The sequence below is a fragment of the Diabrotica virgifera genome, chromosome 7 (genome assembly GCF_917563875.1).
Source record: "Diabrotica virgifera virgifera chromosome 7, PGI_DIABVI_V3a".
Lineage (NCBI taxonomy): Eukaryota > Metazoa > Arthropoda > Insecta > Coleoptera > Chrysomelidae > Diabrotica > Diabrotica virgifera.
In genome coordinates this window covers 228,758,198-228,777,934 of record NC_065449.1, presented here as the reverse complement: position 1 = coordinate 228,777,934, position 19,737 = coordinate 228,758,198, and the positions used below count along the sequence as shown (strand labels likewise).

The 19,737-nt window shown below is 33.6% G+C and overlaps 1 protein-coding gene and 2 long non-coding RNA genes across 3 annotated transcripts in view; 2 read left to right on the top strand and 1 right to left on the bottom strand.

The window, feature by feature from the left end:
• LOC126887662 (uncharacterized) overlaps positions 1–6,346 on the bottom strand; it is a 29,584-nt gene extending 23,238 nt beyond the window's left edge. The window contains exon 1 of the long non-coding RNA XR_007699134.1: positions 5,652–6,346. This is a non-coding gene — a long non-coding RNA (uncharacterized LOC126887662). The remainder of the gene's footprint in view (positions 1–5,651) is intronic.
• LOC126887660 (uncharacterized) lies at positions 1,196–3,205 on the top strand. The gene is made up of 3 exons (XR_007699132.1): positions 1,196–1,571; positions 1,632–1,824; positions 1,887–3,205. It is a non-coding gene; the product is annotated as an uncharacterized LOC126887660 (long non-coding RNA).
• A 123-nt stretch (positions 6,347–6,469) lies between the features above and the next one.
• Positions 6,470–13,130, top strand: LOC114344350 (threonine--tRNA ligase 1, cytoplasmic). Its single transcript, XM_028295191.2, has 2 exons — positions 6,470–7,146; positions 12,289–13,130. Exons 1-2 carry the CDS (start codon positions 6,597–6,599, stop codon positions 13,092–13,094), a joined length of 1,356 nt encoding a protein of 451 aa, XP_028150992.1. The 5' UTR covers positions 6,470–6,596; the 3' UTR covers positions 13,095–13,130.
• Positions 13,131–19,737: the final 6,607 nt, after the last annotated feature.

Here is a 19,737-nt window from a genome sequence, read left to right as displayed (position 1 = left end):
ATAAAATTTTATATTCACCACATGCATAATTATGTAATTTATAAGCTTGTCGCCCTTAGGGTATAAACATCTATTTAATGACCTTGATACATAAATAACTGTTTAATATATAAAAAAAGTAATTTTTTAATTATTCATTAATTATAGTCAAAACAAAATTATATCGGGCACCCTTTTTTTTATAATTTGTAAACATACTAAATTACATCAAATAATTTTAATCCATTAAACAGATCGGTGCAGATGGACCTTACATCATATCTCATTAGACTATTAAAAGGCTATTAGATTAAATTAGAGGAATTAGGGATGGTGCCAAAAGAATGTGCAGATAAAATTCGATTACGAAAACGTCAAGAATTACAGAAAATTGGATGCATATGCAGTAGTCATATAATATTAAAAGTAAATAATGTCACAAATGAGGTTTCTATGACATTTCAAAACACATTATTATGGCGTGTTTTGGGCATGATATAGTGTTGAAACATATAGACCATTAGCACTAAAAACATAGGAATAAATCGACTTTTAAATACAGCACCTAGAGACTTTAAACTTTTCGTGTCTAGAGACTTAAACATGTCTATGGTCACGTCACCTTCTGGATGCACTACCTGGTGCCCAAGATCACTGCTAAGACATGTTGTCTTCTGGAGTGTGGAGGATTTTTGAGCACCGGGGGTCATTTCCACCCATTTTTCTATAGTATACCTTTTTTCTGACACCATCCTAAACACAATACAAAAAGTTGCAAATCTCTAGGTGCTGTATTTAAAAATCGATTTATTTTGTGCTAAATGCCCTGCTCTAATATTCGCATTTGGAATTACTGCTAATAATATAATAAATCCCTTTTAATGCACCAATTTAAATAAGACTCCTATTATCATTATAACAAACATCACAAATTTTAAAACAACAAAGCTAGAACAACCTTGGACAGTTTAAAAGTCTCTCTATATTCAGTAAATAAATAAAACAAAAAATCAATTCACAAGTAAGTGTAAAGGCAAAAAAGGCATAATATGCCTGTATATAATATATTATATTATTTTATGATACACATATATAGGTTATGTCAGAAGGGAAATGTCAAAACAAAACTACAACTTCGGAATGGACTAAATACCTATTACCATAGATATATAATACTCCTATTACCTATACTGTGTTTAGCCGCGTCTTAAAAAGACAGGCGAATCTCAAGTCATCGATCGACCTTCCTCAAGACCGCGATTCTAACCTAACTTTGTTTGTTATTGTTTGAATTTTGAATATTTTTAATTCAGTTCCAACATATATTTTTTGTTTTTCTAATTACAATAAAAATGTATGAAGAAGTAAAAGCATTTTTAGAGTTTATTGATAATATTGGAGAAGAAAATCGCCCAGGAAGTATACAAAAGCGATATATTCAAGATAAAAATATAATCTAAAATACAAGGGAGTATTACAATATTGAAATTCATCAGCGAATCAGCGCATTAACTTAAACAACAAAGGTTTTATGCTACTTATAGGAATATAACCAGTTTTTATAAGGAAGCCCACTTTCCAAAAATGTACAGGTACTGTAAAGACATACAATATATGTTATTCAGGCTCCTATTATGTAAATGAATTTGTAGGTACTAATAGAAGAGAAATTATGTATATTATTGTATTGTTCAACAACAAGGTTATCAAGTCATTCAATATTTGATCTAAGAGCATTAATGAGTGAAATGGAAAGAAGTGAAATTCCAGGATTATTAATAGGAATAGATGACAGTAGTGGGTATGCATGCAGACACTATCTTTTTACCCCAGTATTACAGCCAGGTATTTATTGATAATTGCTAAATAAATAGTAGATTATTTAATAGACATAAATATCTTTTTAGGTAATGATCAAGAAAATAAGATATTTTTACCATAGTACTCATGTGAGAACAAGAAATGTAGAAAAGCAATTTGGAACCTGGAAAAGAGAGTTTCCTTGTCTTCAACAAGGTCTACAAACCAAATTATATACATGTCTTGCAATAATATGTGCTACAGCAGTACCTTATAATCTAGGTAAATAATGATCTGGTGGTAAATAGACATGTTAATGATGTGGAACAATCTCTAAATTTTTGGCGACATTTTTTTCAACAATGTTTTGCATGAGAATACATTATTGAATACCTACTCTTATTGTGTTTGATTTTTTTGTCGTATTATTTCTCAAAATGTCATCATGATCATTGTTCGACAACCCTTTTTGTTTGAGTTTTGGTCTCTTGAGGAATACAGCTCCATTCCAGTCTATTTCAGGATTTGTTCTTACAATTTTTTATTTTTAAAATATCAATGTCTTATTCTATTTGTTCCTTATATCTAATCTATAGTCTTTCTCTCGTTATATGTCCAGCTGACATTTGTGTGTTTATTTTGGAAAGTATTTCATATGCTTCCATCCTTCCTCTTAGAATGTGGTCCTATTTTGATGAATGTATATGGATCGTGGTATTGTTCAAAATTATATTTCATATGCTTCCATCCTTCCTCTTAGAACGTGGTCCTATTTTGATGAATGTATATGGATCGTGGTATGCCCTGTATAGTTCAAAATTATATTTCATATGCTTCCATCCTTCCTCTTAGAACGTGGTCCTATTTTGATGAATGTATATGGATCGTGGTATGCCCTATGCCCTGTATAGTTCAAAATTATATCTTCTCTGGTCTTCATATTTTAGATGCTATTTAGCCTGATTCTAGTGCTTTATCGTTATTTCCAGTGCTTTATCAATTTATCATCATTTATTTTACCTACCTGTCTACTGCTACTCTACTATTGTACGTTCACCATATATTTTTGGAATATAAATATATAGTAACCTTCTGTCTTTCTCTTGTTCAACTGGAATTTGTTTATTTATTCTGAGAATACATTATTGAATCTGTATTATGTTAGATATATTATTTTATTTCTTAATATGTATTTTTTATATTTTATTTTAAAATAAATGAGTATGAGTTTCTCTCTTCTTAAATAAGTATTTATTTGACAAACCTTTCCTTACCAAATATAAAATTAATTACACATCTGGACCTCGGAGGTAAACTACACTATGTCATTTCGAGCAACTGTGTTTAGCATGTGTTTGCAACAAAGTTTAGAGCACTTAGGATGTTAATAAAAATCTGATATATCCCATAATTAGTTGAAAGACAATATGACTATATTTTAATGATAATATATAACCAATGTGTATAATCCAACTAATAAAAAACACCATGTCGACATAGTGTAGATTACCTCAGAGGTCCAGGCGTGTAAACAGCAATACTTTGATGAGCACTCTAATAACCAGCAAAATAGCGCAAAAAATGGAAAACATATGTTGTGAAATAAAGAGATGTAAAATTATCATAGTTTGTCACCTTTAGATGTGTGGGAGGAGTATGACAACTGTCACAGAGGTCTAAAGGTGGGAAATTATGTAATGTAATGTAAATTTATAGGTTCCTATTGATAATTGTACACCTCTACTAGTTTCATCTCCTTTTATTTCACAACATACTATATGTTTCCATCTTTTGTGTCATTTTTCCAGTTAATAGCACGCTCATCACTGTATACCATTATTTATGCAGATGACATAGTCCTCTTAACAAGAAAAAAAGCTGAAGTTGTTTAGAAACTTGAGAGGTGAAGCAAGAAAATTGCATGTCTATAAATGAAACAAAAATAAAATATTAAGTGTATTGAAATGTGTGGAGAGATGAAATAGAATAAATTTTTCACACTAAAAACAGGAACAAAGGCATACAAAATTGAAAATATCAACAAATTCAAGTATTTAGGAGTGGCAATAATTGATACATGGGAAGAAGAAAAAGAAATAGAAAAGATACTACTAAGAGTAAGCTAGTAAGCAGATCGATGGTATATGATTGAAGTCAAAAATGTATGTAGGACAACTATAATGCAAAAATGTATTATGAAGCAGTTATTTTAAGTGGCATTGTATGCTTGTGGCACTTGAAACAATGAATAAGAAAGATGAAATGAAAATAGACATAGTACTGGTAGGGGCTGGCAGTTCTGAGTTAGGACTGGCAAAAAATAATAATTTTGCTTAGCAACAACACTTTAGTTTATTTTAGTAATATTTTGTATTTTGACAACGGCACCCGATTTGGGCGTCGAAACGTTAATAAAATTATTTTTTCATTTTAATTGTGGCTTATTTCCCATATAAATAATTAATCATAAAAATGCCACAAGGAAATAGCTTCAGAACAACATTAAAAAATAATAGATATGGAAAGTCAGGTGGCTAGGTCAACATTACTTGAATGTAAGAGTGACATGTAAGAGATTATTTTTGGAGAGAAAAAAAGATAAAGACCATGAAAAGAGTTGTTCGAAGCAGTAAGGAGATTTGGATGATATAGAAGTGTAGAATTGGAGGAGGAGCGTTAATGTCCAGTAGAAATGGATAGGCTATATTTACTTTTGTGCTGTTATTTGGGTAAGATTAATATTTTATATCAATATTGTTGTTGCTTGATAAAAATTCTTCTAATAATTTAATTTTATCTGACTCATTCAGACATATATTTATACATTTTAGAGCAAATGACTTTAAAACAATATCGCCAATGAGTTGCATTCCTGGGACAATTTTATTAAAATATAGTTAATTCAATTACATAAAATCAACTTTAACTCAATAATATCCATCGCAAAAAATTTATAGCATGTCTTTAAGAATTTAAACATTAAATAAATTTAATTTCAAACTTAAATTGAGGCTTATTCCCATGAAAATAGTAATTGCATTTTATATACAAGTTCCACCTCTCATGGTTTCTTCTTTGTTGTTAGTCAGATGAAGAATATAAACATAGAAGAAAGCTTACACCATTAATAAAAAGGCAGGTAATACTAGGAAGTACCAGAGTTTTATTTGCTTTGCTTTCTCTCATAAGAAATAAACCATTACTCCCAACCAAGAATAAAGTAATATCACAGTATTCTGTTATACTGGGGTAATATCAAAGAATATATTTATACTTTCCTTTAATATGCAATCCTTTACCACAAAGAAAAGAAATCCTTTCTCATAATGGAAACAAATTATGAGAGGTCATTAACCTTTGAAAAAATAGCATGTAAGATTTAGAAAAAATAAAAATGTAAACTTTCAATCAATAAAATAAACTTTATTTAACTGAAAACATTTTAATAATCCATTTTCAAAAAACAAATTAAATATAAAAACATTGGGTGCATTCAGCAGACGCAATCGCTAACTAATCGATTTGTGATTTACATGCTGAATGCCACAATTTATGTGGCATTCAGCAGAAAATCACTAATCGATTAGTTAGCGATTGCTTCTGCTGAATGCACCCATTGCAAAGATATTTAACTTGACGATTGACAGTTTTTAGTTGGTGTTCTATGTCAAAGTTGCTTAAAATCCATAATTTTCCAGCCTCGAGATCAATCTTGGCCGAGATTAGCCGAAGACTCGTTTATAAAACAGAACGTGGTCTTGAGCTCGACGTTGCTGTAAGATCGTCTTGGCTGAGACCGATCTCGAGATCAGTCTTGAGTACTGACTATAAATACGGGGCTTAATGAAAAATGTCTAAAATCATTTACCCACCTAGTATTATTGTAGAATTTAAGACAGTCCAGTGCCTTATAAATAATTTCAATATGAATATTTTTTCCTTTAATTCTCCTTTGATACCACTCCATTTTAGATTTTGGGGAACTTATTTCATTGTGTTTATAGCCCATATTTATTGAAGGAACCCAATCTGGAGATTGTTATTATCGATTAAGTCGGCTGGTTTTCCTATAAGATTAAAATGTTAACATCTTCAAAAATCGTTACTGTTGTAATTGTAACTTACCAGATATAAAATGATTACAGCAGACAGGACAGGAAAATTTTCATTTCGCTAGTAAAACCTGTACATTGTATTGCATTTAACCATTGTTGTCTCTCAGATACCTTATTTAGTTCAGTTTAAAAGTGAACTTTATCTTGACTTTATCACAATTACTTTGCATTTCACACTTCAAAACACAACACCAATGAAGCATATTATTATCTTTCTAAATTAATACTTCCAGAGAAAATGTTAAATTAATCTTTGTACAACACAAAATTACAAAGAAATACAACTAAAATTATCTAAAACTCATTAAGAACAGATAGAATAAGATTTATCTTTTACACCCAGTAGCCATATTGACATATTGATTTAATTTTGACAGCATGTTGGAACGGATTTAAATTTGGTAAATATAACTCCGCACGACCACGCAACTCGAAACACAAGTACGCAAACACGGTTGCGTGAAGCGTGGCTCATAATCGTGAAATTTACGAGACTTGCTCGACCTGTAGATTCTTGTTTTACTATTTACGTTACGTTTATCGTTTAGATTTCTATGTTTCGATCTCCCTCGCACATCCCTGGTTTCGATGAATTGTAAAAAATAGGAAAAGAAGAATTTTAGGTTATGAATTAGAAATTTAAAAATATTTAAACATGAAATATTTTATAAAATAATAATAAATTAACGCAATATAACTAAAATGTTTAAATTATGTAACAAATCGTTGGTTTCACATTTATGTAGAATATCAAATTTTACTGAAAATTATAAATTTTGTTTAGCAACATTTAAATTGCCAATTAATAGGAGATTTAAACATGATCAAAAAGTTAAACCCAATGTACCAGAAAAAGAGTTACCAGACCATAGAAAAATTGGAAGAGAACAAGAATTATTCTTCTTCCATGAGATGTCTCCCGGTTCTTGTTTTTTCCAACCCTATGGAGCCCACATATACAATACACTGGTAAATTTTATTCGAAGCGAATATAGGAAAAGGGGATATCAGGAGGTGATTTCTCCGAATATATACAATACAAAGTTATGGGAGACTTCGGGTCACTGGTCGCATTATTCGGAGAATATATTCTCAATAGATATAGAGAACGATAAATATGCGTTGAAGCCCATGAATTGTCCAGGACATTGTTTAATTTTTGACCACCGCATTAGGTCCTGGAGGGAACTTCCTCTTCGCTTAGCAGATTTTGGTGTGCTTCATAGAAACGAACTGTCAGGTGTATTAACAGGTAGGTATATTAGGTACCTTACTAATGGTAATTAAGTATATAAGTGTAACAACATAAGGTGTAACATGTATTTATATTGTTTGTATCTTTTGATAATTCAAGAAATTACTATTTTAGTATGTGATTTCATTACCACATGCCTTTACAACATTGGCAGTCATGTCTGGCATTAATTTTACTAAGTACAAGTCATCTGGATCAAAACTATCCCATAATTCATCTAATTTTCTCTTCAAGTTGGTGCCAGTTTTCCGGAGATCATTGGGCAATTTCTGTTTCATTTTATGCCACAATATCTCAATAACATTAAGGTGTTGACTGTGTGAAGGCCATGAGAGGAGTTTAATGTTATTGTCTCAAAACCATTTTTTAGGCTGTTTTAGTCATAGGGCAGGCAGCACAGTCCTGTTGGAATATAACATTCAAGTCCAAGTAGAGATAGTGAGCACTTGGTACAAGAGTAAGTATTTCTCAAAATTTCTTGATACTTTGCCGCATTGATTGTGCCTTCCACCAACTCATATCTTCCTAGATTCACTGATGACATGCACCCCCAAATTATAATTCATTTGGGAAACTTTCCACCAGGGCCGGATTTACCACTAGGCCGACTAGGCACTGGCCTAGAGCGCCAGATTTGTTAGTGCGCGGAAAAGGCAGATTTTGTTCGGTGCATCACAAAACCGGCAACCAACTTACACATCATCAAAGCAGCACTATCCATCAGATAAAAAAGACAGTTATTTAACTAATAAGCTATTTTCTCGTAAACTTAAAAATGGAGAAATAATAAATAGAAGTTGGATGTCATTTTCTCAGAGAAAAGGGTCTGTGTTTTGTGTACCATGTACATTTTTCAGTTGCTGTGCTAACGCAAATACATTTACAACCGGTTTTAATGATTGAAAAAATGCTTCACAAAGAGTGATGGACCACGAAAATTCTCATTGTCATAAGTCACACCAGAAAGCATTAAAATTGAGGTCAAATAAAGGGACAGGCAAAGTTCAAGTCTTGCTGATCAGTTAAATAAGGAAACTAAAAACTAGAGGAATGTTCTTAAGCGTGTTGTTGCCGCTGTAAAATTTCTATCCACAAAAGGATTAGCTTTTCGTCGTAGCCATGAATATTTAGGACTGTTTGAGAAGGCATCTTTTTAGGTTTAATACAATTTTTATTCGAATTTGACTCCTGTCTTGCAGAGCAATTGAAAGTATATGGTGATGGAGGTTCAGTTCAGGTACAACTTCATACATTTCCTAGTCAACATAATATGAAGAAGTTACCTTCTTATGGCTGAAAATGTTCGAAGATGAATTAAATTAAGGTAAGGAATCAAAATATTTTGGAATTATGGTAGACTCCACTCCAGATATATCTCATATTGACCAATTAACGTTGGTACTAAGGAATATAACTAGAGATGGCATACCTGTAGAATGCTTTTTGTGTTTTTGCCTAACATCGGGCACAAAGCTGAAGAGATTGTAAATGCTATTATCGATGTTTGTGATAAATTCGATTTGGATATCACAAAATGCAGTGGTTAGTCATATGACAATGCCAGTAATATGGCAGGGACTCAGGTGTTCAAACCAGAATCCAAAAACTATGTCCTTAGGCTGAGTATGTCCCACGTGCCGTTCATTCCTTAAATCTGGTAGGATCTGTGGCCGTTAGTTCATATGTGGTTGCTGTTTCTTTTTTTGGTCTACTTCAAGAACTGTACAATTTTTTCACAAGTTCAACACATTGATGGGAGCTTTATTTGAACCAAAATGCTCTGTGGTACTTCAAAGCCTACCTAAAACACCTTGGTTAGCGAGAAACGACGCTTGTAGAGCTCTGAAAGAAAATTGGCCAGTAATTACAGAATCATTACAGTAATGGAGAATGACAGGAACAAAAAACCTTCTTGCTGTAGTGATGCATCTGCTCTAAGATTAAACCTTGAGTCACTAAAGACAGTATTTTGGAGTACCGTTTTAGAATGATTACAAAAAGTCAGTACTAATTAAGCTTCAGTATGAAACTACAACTTTAAGTAAAGTAAAAGAATATTACCAGTCGTTGGCTGGTTTTTTGGTAGAGCTTGGTAAAGCCAAAAGTTGGCTGATTATAAGGGGGTTGGGGAGGGGGAGATCAAGACGTAGGGCACCAGAAATATTAATGCCTAGTAGGGTTCAACATGTAAATCCGGCCCTGCTTTCCACAGTTCTTTTGGTGCAATCTTTATGGAATGCTTCATTTTTTACTTCTGATAACCCATTTTCGAAAGTCTCCCACACAACATCAAACTTCAATTTGTCACTGAATATTACTCTGGATCAGTCATCAACACTCCATGAAATCTTTGAGTTTGTCCACCTGAAGCGTTTTGTTTTTTGCTTCTCTGTTGGCAGACATTTTTCTTGTGGCTAAAACATTGTGAGCAATGAAAAAATTATTGATTCAATAAAAAATTACAATTCAATGTTAAAACAAACTGATTTGTGTATCTATTTCTTGCAGCACTCCTTTGATAAATTTTTCCCTGTTTCTTTAATTCGTGCTCTACTTGAACTTTATGTTTAGGTTGGACACTTCCACTCTCACAAATATGCTTTAAGCATACCTAAGTACACCCACAAAACTTTAGACTTAATCAGATCTAATTATTCAACTATTTCTCATATTTTTTTACCCTGACAATATCGCACCCTCAGTAATGTAAGGGATCAACTCAAAATTTGTGTTAACTGTGATTTTAAATGATAAGGGCACAAAATGAAATTCTCTACCGGTTAGCGCTGATAGAGTGAGAAAAAGAACATTAATGGTTCAGTAACTATATTTGTGCCTCTCTCTCACTCTCCCGCCCACCTCTCGTTTTTACTGTTACAAGGTACATATTTAGCAATCGGTAACATTTCTTTCTATAACAAAAATCCTGGTGAGTTTGTGTTTTAACATTATGTATTATATAGAACAGTTTTTAGTTGAGCCGTTGTATTATGCAAAATATAATAAATAAATGGGTCTAATTCATAATAGATCGCTATTTTGTATAAGCAGTGACAGGGCATTAATAATATTATAAGGGTTCAAACTTAAACAGTTCGTTATTTCTGTAGGTAATGTTTTGTTGTACTATATTATGGGACTAACAACTTGAAAGTATTTTTTTCCATTACATGTAATTAATGGAATTTATTTATATTATTATTTTTTCTCATTGCTTCATCATTCTCTTTGCTTTATCCCTATGCGCGGGGTCGGCTTCCCTAATTGCATTTCTCCACACAATTCTATCTTGGGTCATATCAATGTTAATCCCCTTTACCAACATGTCTTGCCTTATCGCCTCCCCCAGGTCTTCTTTGGTCTTCCTCTCCTACTCCTTCCAGGAATCTGCACTTCAGCTATTCTTCGTATTGGGTGATTAACGTCTCGACGTTGAACATGACCAAACCATCTTAACCTATGCTCTCTCATTTTGGCATCAATTGGTGCCACACCTAGACTTCCCCTAATATACTTATTTCTAATTTTATCCTTCTTTGTCACTCCACTCATCCATCTAAGCATTCTCATTTCCGCCACATGCATTCGTTGTTCCTCTTTCTTTTTCACTGCCCAACATTCAGTTCCGTACATCATAGCCGGTCTTATGGCTGTTTTATAGAATTTTTCCTTCAGCTTCATTGGAATTTTTCTGTCACACAACACACCACTCGCTTCTTTCCACTTCATCCATCCAGCCCTAATTCTACTGCATGCATCTCCATCTATTTCTCCATTAGTCTGTAATACCGATCCTAGGTACTTAAAACTATTGCTTTTCACAATCATTTCACCATCCAAAAATACCATTTTATTTGTAGTAGCTCCATCTTTAAATGAACATTCCAAATACTCTGTTTTTGTCCTACTAAGTTTTAAACCTTTTTCCTCCAGAGCTTGTCTCCACTGTTCCAGTTTTTGTTCTAAGTCTCTTTCACTATTTCCTACTAACACGACATCATCAGCATACATTAAGCACCATGGAATGTTACCCTGTAGTTTCGCTGTTATCTGGTCCAAAACTAATGAGAATAAATACAGACTAAGCACAGAGCCTTGGTGCAATCCTACTTTCACATAAAATTTATCAGTCTCTCTCACACCTGTCCTAACACTATAGTCGTTACTCCCTCATACATATCCCTCACAATCTTTACATATTCACCAGGGACTCCTTTCTTATTGAGTGCCCACCACAGAATCTCTCCAGGAATATCATATGCTTTCTCAATATCAATGAATACCATATGAGCCTTTGTTTCTTTACTCCTGTATTTTTCCATCAACTGCCTTATAATGAAAATTGCATCTGTTGTTGATCTACCCTGCATAAAGCCAAATTGATTCTCGGATATTTCGGTCTCTTCACGTATCCGTCTATCAATTACTCTTTCCCATATTTTCATGGTGTGGCCAAAGAATACTCCATCCAATTGGATGGAGTATTCTTTGCCTGTAGTTTGTACATTGTTGTATATCTCCCTTGTTTTTGTAAACAGGTACCAGTATACTGCTTCTCCATTCGTCTGGCATTTGTCCGACTTTCATAATTCTATTTTTTCTCATTGCTTGTTATAGCGAAATTATCAAGTAACAAATTTGCAAAATTTCACATTTATAACTTAAATAATAACCATGTTATTTGAAAAAATAGCTGTAATGTTGGAAACCAGAATCTTTAAACGCGACTTCCTAAGAATCTACATTTTTGAATTGTGCCTTTATATTACTAAGGGTGCGATTTTTTAATTATTATCAATTGACGAATTTTGGTATGTGTCACACTTCCTCTGGCGATTTTTGAATAAATATTTTGTTTATTTTTCTGCTAAAACTGCAATTCAAAGATTATAGAAACCGAGCCATTTCAAAATTTTATTATTAATGATAGAATCTAATGTATTGTTGAGCTTGTTCTTGTGAAGATGAACATTTTCAATAAATTTTCGTTTGTCTGAACATTGAGTTGGTAAGATTCATTTTTTTTGGAAGCTTTTTTTTGGAATTAACTTAACTTGGGGGGGGGGGGGGTAAATGAATCACTTTTTTGATTAAGTATACAATGAACTATTTTGAAGTAACTTATTTTTAATTTCGTAGGTTTGACTAGAGTCAGAAGATTCCAGCAAGATGATGCTCACATTTTCTGCACTCCTGAGCAACTGAAAAGTGAAATAAGTGATTGTTTAAATTTTGTGGAATATGTTTATTCTACATTTGGCTTCACCTTTGAACTTTGTTTGTCAACCAGACCTGAGAAATATATTGGGGAGCCAGAATTGTGGGATTCTGCTGAAAAAGCGTTAGAAGAAAGTCTTGTTCAGTTGAACAAACCTTGGCAGTTGAACCCTGGTGATGGGGCATTTTATGGTCCAAAAATTGACATAACTATTAAGGATGCGATTGGTAGGCCTCATCAGTGTGCAACCATTCAATTAGACTTTCAGCTACCCATTAGGTTTAATTTATTATACGATAGTGATAGTGGTGAAAAGAAGAGACCAGTCATGATCCATAGAGCAATTCTTGGTTCAGTTGAAAGATGTATAGCTGTTTTGACTGAGTCATTTGCTGGCAAATGGCCTTTTTGGTTATCACCAAGACAAGCTATGGTAATTCCAGTTAGATCGACTTGTGATGAATATGCAAAAGAAATGAAAGAAAAACTTTTTAATGCTGGATTTATGGTAGAAGTTGATCTTGATTCCCACAATACCCTCAATAAGAAAATAAGGAATGCACAGTTTCAGCAGTTCAATTTTATATTAGTGGTTGGAGAAAAAGAAAAGTCAAGCGGGACAGTGAATGTTCGTACTAGGGATAATGTTGTGCATGGACAATATAGTGTAGATGATTTAATACAGATGTTTAATGAATTAAAAAATAAATTTGTTAAAAATGAGTAAAAGTTCTTAATAAGAATAAATATTTTAAAAAAGTTATTAATTTTCATATTTTGTTTTTGTTTATCATCCAACGATGTTATTTCATTCACCTATTAAGTTAAAAGATAATTAATTTAGAAATTATACTCTTTCTATCTATATCAGCTTCATTAGTCAAATATTGGACATGCACACCTCTAATTTGTTCCATTTTTCGCTATATTTATCCATCTCTGGTGTACGAATTTTTAGAAGTAGTCTGCCAATCGTATAAACAATTTTATCTACTCTATGTTATATTATGTGTAAGTTTTTAGTTTGTGAAAACTGTCATTCTAGATAGCAGTGCGTGAAGTGTTTAAAGTGAGCGTGAAGTAACAATGTATTTTAAATGGGACTTACTTTTTCGCACTGTTTTTAACACACTTTCATATAATCAAATATCCTTAACTTTGGCGTTGTCATGGTGATGACATAATGAGCAATAAATTACGACAAAAGTTTTTACAGTTTTGTGGTTTGAAAGAAGTTAGAATTTTTAAATGTCAAAGTTCTAAAAATTGTAGAATAGAAATGAATTCCAGTGACGAAGAGTTACAGTTTTTTTATTTGTTTATGGTAGACTAGATAAAATATTGTATGAAACTGTGCGTGAAGTACTTTTTGCGAACTTACGCGATGTATAGCACTCGCTCCGCTGTCGCTCGTGCTCTAAATATCGCGTGCGTTCGCAAAAAGCATACTTCACGAACTGTTTCATAAATAACTATTTTTAAACAAATACAAAAGATCACGTTTTTTGGTCCGGAACATATATTTTTAGGTTTTTTGGGTTATTCTAAACAAAAAAGGTATCTTGTAATTTTCCTAAAAATTAATAGTGTTCGAGTTATAGGCGATTAAAAATCTGAAAAATGCGAAAATACGCATTTTCGAGGCTTAAAAATTCATATTTCAATTAGTATTTTTGAGGTTGCCAGATACTTAAATTGATGATTAAACATTCAGCTTCGATTCTGAAGAGTGATCGCGTCTAACCTTAATTTATACCGTTGTTTTTTAATTGTTAAATATGCGTGTTTATCCGATTTTTTTGCCGGTGCGGCGCGCTCTATTTCAAAAATCTCCTATTTCCTCCGAAAATTATTTTTTCTAGATTTTTTTGGGACATTCTAAATAAAATAAGTTTCTTGACATTTTTCTCAAAAGTTAATAGTTTTAAAGTTGTAAGTTAATAAAAAACTCATTTTTGGATTTTAAATCGCTTATAACTTTAAAACTGTTAACTTTTGAGAAAAATGTCAAGAAACTTATTTTATTTAGAAAATCCCAAAAAATCTAGAAAAAATAATTTTCGGAGGAAAATAGGAGATTTTTTAAATAGAGCGCGCCGCACCGGCAAAATATCGGATAAACACGCATATTTAACAATTAAAAAACAACGGTATAAATTAAGGTTAGACGCGATCACTCTTCAGAGTCTTGAAGCTCAATGTTTAAACTTCAATTTAAGTATCTGGCAACCTCAAAAATACTAATTTAAATATGAGTTTTTAGGCCTCGAAAATGCGTATTTTCGCATTTTTCAGATTTTAAATTGCCTATAACTCGAAAACTATCAATTTTTGAGAACATTTACAAGATACCTTTGTTGTTTAGAATGACCCACAAAACTTAAAAATATATGTTCCAGAGCAAAAAACGTGATCTTTTGTACTTGTTTAAAAAAAATTGTTTAAACAATTTCTCCCCAAAAATTCCGCCCGGCACCCTTCAGATTTGTTCAAAGGAAATTTTAAAATATTTTTAAATAGGAATCCACAAAGAGACCGAATCGGAAATCTTTTCAGACGGGAGCGGTCTCACTACATGGACTACTGTGAGAGTAAAGAGCAAATATCCTACCGCTCCTATCCATACTGCCGAGTGGAAAAGAACTAAACTCTCGTCTAGCGTAACTACCCGCTATTAGCACTTCTTTGCTCTTTGCTCGTCCACTCTGAACGTGCACTTTTTGCTCTTTGCTCTTTGCTCGTCCACTCTGAACGCGGCCTTAGATTGTTTTCAACCGATTTTGAGCTTGTATTTGTAGGTGTGATGTTGACTGCCAGCTATCTCGCCACCTTTTAAAGGGCCTTCCTATTGGTCTCTTGCCTGTTGGCTTCGAATCTCTGGCTATACGGGCTATTCTTTCGCTGTCCATTCTCGTCACATTCTAATTCCATTCTCGTGATGTGTTTATAGCTTTGTTTAACAATAAAAAAATTAATTTTTAGCAATGCAAATAATCAAAACCGATAGAATTTGACTTGAACTTTCAAATGCGGTAAGCAGAATTGCTATTTTATTTTTTAATCAAAAGTTATTCGGGTTCAAAAATTGCAATTTTTCGATTTTTTGAAAGTTCAACCGCGTTTATCTCGAAAACTATGCATTCTACGAAAAAACTTGTAAAAACATTTTTTGCTCAGAATGACCCAAAAAATACAAAAAAATGTTTTGTTTTGCGAAAAATCGCTGTTATGTAATTCCTCAAGTTCTTTGTTTATAACAATCTTATTGACATCAGGATCAACTGTTACCCAAAAAATTCGTATTCTACGGGTCAAAATACATAAAAAACTTGGGTAAGTCCATCTGAATAAAGGAGGCCGTTGTACCCCCCTTGGCCACAGGCCTATAACCTATTGTTGTGAAACCTGGGTAATGACAAAAAAAGATGAAGCCCAACTCAGAATATTCGAGAAAAATAAACTGAAAAAAGTATATGGCCCTGTGTCATATACAGGAAGACGGCACATGGAAAATTAGAAGAAACGACGAGGTTAATGAATTGAATGGAGGGTATGATATCTTAAGATCTGTGCAAAGTCGAAGACTGTCATGGCTGGGACATGTCCAGCAAAGAAAATATTATGTACAGTGGAAGCCGATAGGAGGACGAAAAAAGGAAGGCGCAGAACAAGATGGTTGGATGACGTGGAAGACGACCTAAAACCGTGAATATAAGACAATGGAGAAGAAGGACACAAGAGAGGTCTCAATAAAAGGACGTAGACAGACAGGCAAAGACCGATCTTGTGTTATAATGCCAAAAGAAATGGATTAAACATACCAGAGTGTTAATTAATTAAACCTTTAGTTTCAAATATGGTGTTGGTTTAAAAGCTCTATAATTCTTCAAGATACATAACAACCTTCATCAGAATGAAGTTTGAACATGCATCTTTTCCTTTTTGGCAATTAAAATTTTTGGGATTCACATCCTATATGCTGAATGTCATATAGAAGAAATTACGTTTTTTTTGAGCGTACAAAATTCATTTTACGTTTTATCCCCATTGTTTTTACCTCCTTACAGTGACCTAGTCTACCTAGTTTGTCTAAATGTAATGTCTTGATGGATCCTTAGTTAAAAAACTAGTGATCACCTCTGTATTATACCAGCTATGCTATTCATTTTTGTTGCAATAATGCTCGTTTTCTTTCCTTTAATGAAATCGTTGAGACTGGCTGAGTGGCTAATCTCATGCCAAACAAACTTTGGTCCCGAAAGGCGCTTCATTAATGTAATCGCGTAATCTTATTTCCTTTACTTTTTGTGGAAATCCTAAACTATTTGAAAACATTGAAGAGGGTGTTGTTCTGAAGCTTATTTCCCAATCAAAATAGTTAATTGAAGAGGATATTGTTTAATTTTAATCAGTGAATGGATCAAGTACCTACATCTACATATATTCGAACTATAAGTTTTATACGTAGAATTACTTATCAAATGTAAATATTTATAACGGTTTAGTTATCTTTTCGTAGAATCTTATATCCCCCATAATTTCATAACTTATTGATAAATTTTATTAATGTATGATGAAAGTACAATATATTTTCTCGCAAAAATCTGCAAAATTTATTTTTTGATCTCATTTACTTTTTTACTATTTTTACGTGCCCTATCTCCATTATGTTAGTAATCATTAGGTATGGCAAACTGTTATCGAATTCGTGTAGTTCTTAGCATTGAACGCATATCCATGTCTGTCTAACTTCTTCCATTTGTTTTGCTATGATAATTTTCTTCTTCCAGAACTTTCTCTCTACACCTTTCCCTCTACTGTCAGATGTGGGTAAATCTTTCTATTTTCTATAAATGTGTCCTATATGTAACCTATATATTTTAGTAATGCTTAGAACTCTACGGTCACCATAATTTGTAACACGTTTTGCGTTCATCTCCATTGCAGTCTTTCAGAAACATGGTGCGTTCGGAAAAACACAGCGGCTGACTGTCAGCACAAAGCAGCTTAGTGGTTGCATCCAGCGCTATCTCCATATCCCAGAGAAATATTAGCCCCATGAGATGAACGCGGGTGCCGCGTTGCTGACACATAAACAAAGTTTGTCAAAACGCGGGAGCCGTGTTGCTGACAGCAGTCAATAAGTTAATATGAATGATATGCGAATTATCGTAAGTCTTCTTAAGTGCCTACTCATATTGAACCTAAGTAACTAGAGTTTGTGAATTTTTCACAAACCTTTTTTATTTCTTTGAGCAAGTCAAAAGAATTCAGACATCTTGGATCGCTAGTAAAAATAACAAACACGGCAAAATATGATAGATAGCATAGGCGCATAGCAATAACAAACAGAACACGGTTTCCAAAAACATTTGAGAAATACAAACCTAAAACGTACAGTAAAGCTAAACATTTACAAAACATTACTGAACCTAAATATTAATGTCCAGTTTACATAGCCATTCAATTGCTTCTGGGGAGCATTCCACAAAGTCCTGGAGGTTTCCACAGTAGGCACGATTTAGGCAGTCTGAAACACAATGGCTTATGGTCTGTCTAGGTGATCCGCAATCGCACTGTGGACTTTCCGCAGGACCCCATTTGAACAGAGAATCAGCACATTTACCATGTCCGGTACGTATGCGATTAAGCCTCGCCCAGGTGGACCGGGGCAGATTTGATCCGATGAAACCCTGAGTTGGGGTGGATATCTGAATATAGTCTGCTGCTATTGTTGGCATTCATCTTGTGGACCATTGCCTCTGTATATCATAGGAATCACCAATTTTTCGGGTAGATCTGATTGGGGGATTTCTAGATCTCAGTCACTGTTGCTCTTTTGAGATGTCTGGTATGTCCTGATGCATTGGTAATTGTACGTTGGCTACAATTTTCTGGTACTCTCTCACTAATTAATGTTGCTGTACGGGGTAAATCTGGTGGAGCAATATTGCTGAACGTAGACAGCCATCTCACTGGGGTTGATTTTATTGTTCCAGTGATTATTCTCATGGTTTGATTAAGTTGGGCATCGATTTTGTTTGTATGTGCACTATTTAACCACTCTGGTGCACAATATTCTGCCACTGAAAAAACCAAAGCTAGAGCAGAGGTCCGAAGAGTATCTGCAGAAGCACCCCAAGTTTTTCCAGCAAGTTTTGTTATTATATTGTTTCTTGTTCTCAGTTTACCAGCTGCGTTTGTAAGATTGCTTTTGAAGGTGAGTGTTCTATCAAGTGTGACGCCTAGATATTTGGGGTTGTTGTTATGTTTGATAGCTGTATGCTGTATCATTTAGAGTTAGATTGAGAGTATCACCCGCAAGTTGATTCGACAGGTGAAAGAGACAGATTTCAGTTTTGCTTGTGTTAGGACGTAAGTGCCAGTTCTTAAAGTAGTTACTTAGTGTAGTTAGGTCCTCGTTTAGAGCTCGTTCTCCAGCTATTTTACTATTATCTTGGAAGCCAATGGCCAGGTCGTCAGCACAAGCGAATTTTCTCGATTTTGTTTCAGGTATATCTGCCGTATAAAAGTTAAATAATAAAGGAGCTAGCACTGAGCCTTGAGGTAAGCCGTTGTTAAGTTTTCTAACGTTACTCCGTGCATCATTTATATATACACTGAACCAGATTTTTCACGTCTTTCAAAGTCAGCTTCGATGAATGTAGCTAAGACAGCACTTGGTCACAGCAGCTTCGTCCTCTTCTAAGTCCAGCTTGCTCAATTGAAGACCTCGGTGCAAGAACGGGGCAAGTCCACTTTTCCGAATAGTTGGGAAGTCGACAAAAATATTTTTAGAAAATATGAATAAATTATGCTTAATTTAATTAATCCTCCTATAAGAATATTAGACAAGACTTGTCTAGCTTAATTTAATTAAGCATAATTTAGTTAATAAAGTTTTTGTCGACTTCCCAACTATTCAGAAAAGTGGACTTGCCCCGTTCTTGCACCGAGGTCTTCAATTGGTACAGCGTCCTCAATGGTGTTACATATTCGGTTATATGGTCAGTTATACGTTGCAAGGATGTCAGATAATGAGTACACGAAGAGATCAGATCCATAGCCCAGAAGACGAAGTACTTATATAGAGGACGACCACGTGGAAGATGGATTGATGATGGGAAGAGGATCTTAAGAATCGGAAGATGGAGTGAGATTGCTTAGAATCGACGGGACTGGGGACTTCTCTGCAATCAGACTAAGATCCACAAAAGAATGTCGAGCCCATTATGATGATATGAAAAAATACCAAATCTCACTATAGAAGTAAGCAAGAAACTAAAAAAAGATTAAATCCAAACAATACAACCCAGAAAAAAATCGTATGTAGATATGATTAGAGAAAAAGATAAACATACATTTTTATG

Coding starts and splice junctions, on each gene's coding strand:
- LOC114344350 (XM_028295191.2), top strand. CDS start 6,597: ATGTTTAAATTATGTAACAAATCGTTGGTTTCACATTTATGTAGAATA. Junction 7,147..12,288: donor ACTGTCAGGTGTATTAACAG/GTAGGTATATTA, acceptor TTAATTTCGTAG/GTTTGACTAGAGTCAGAAGA.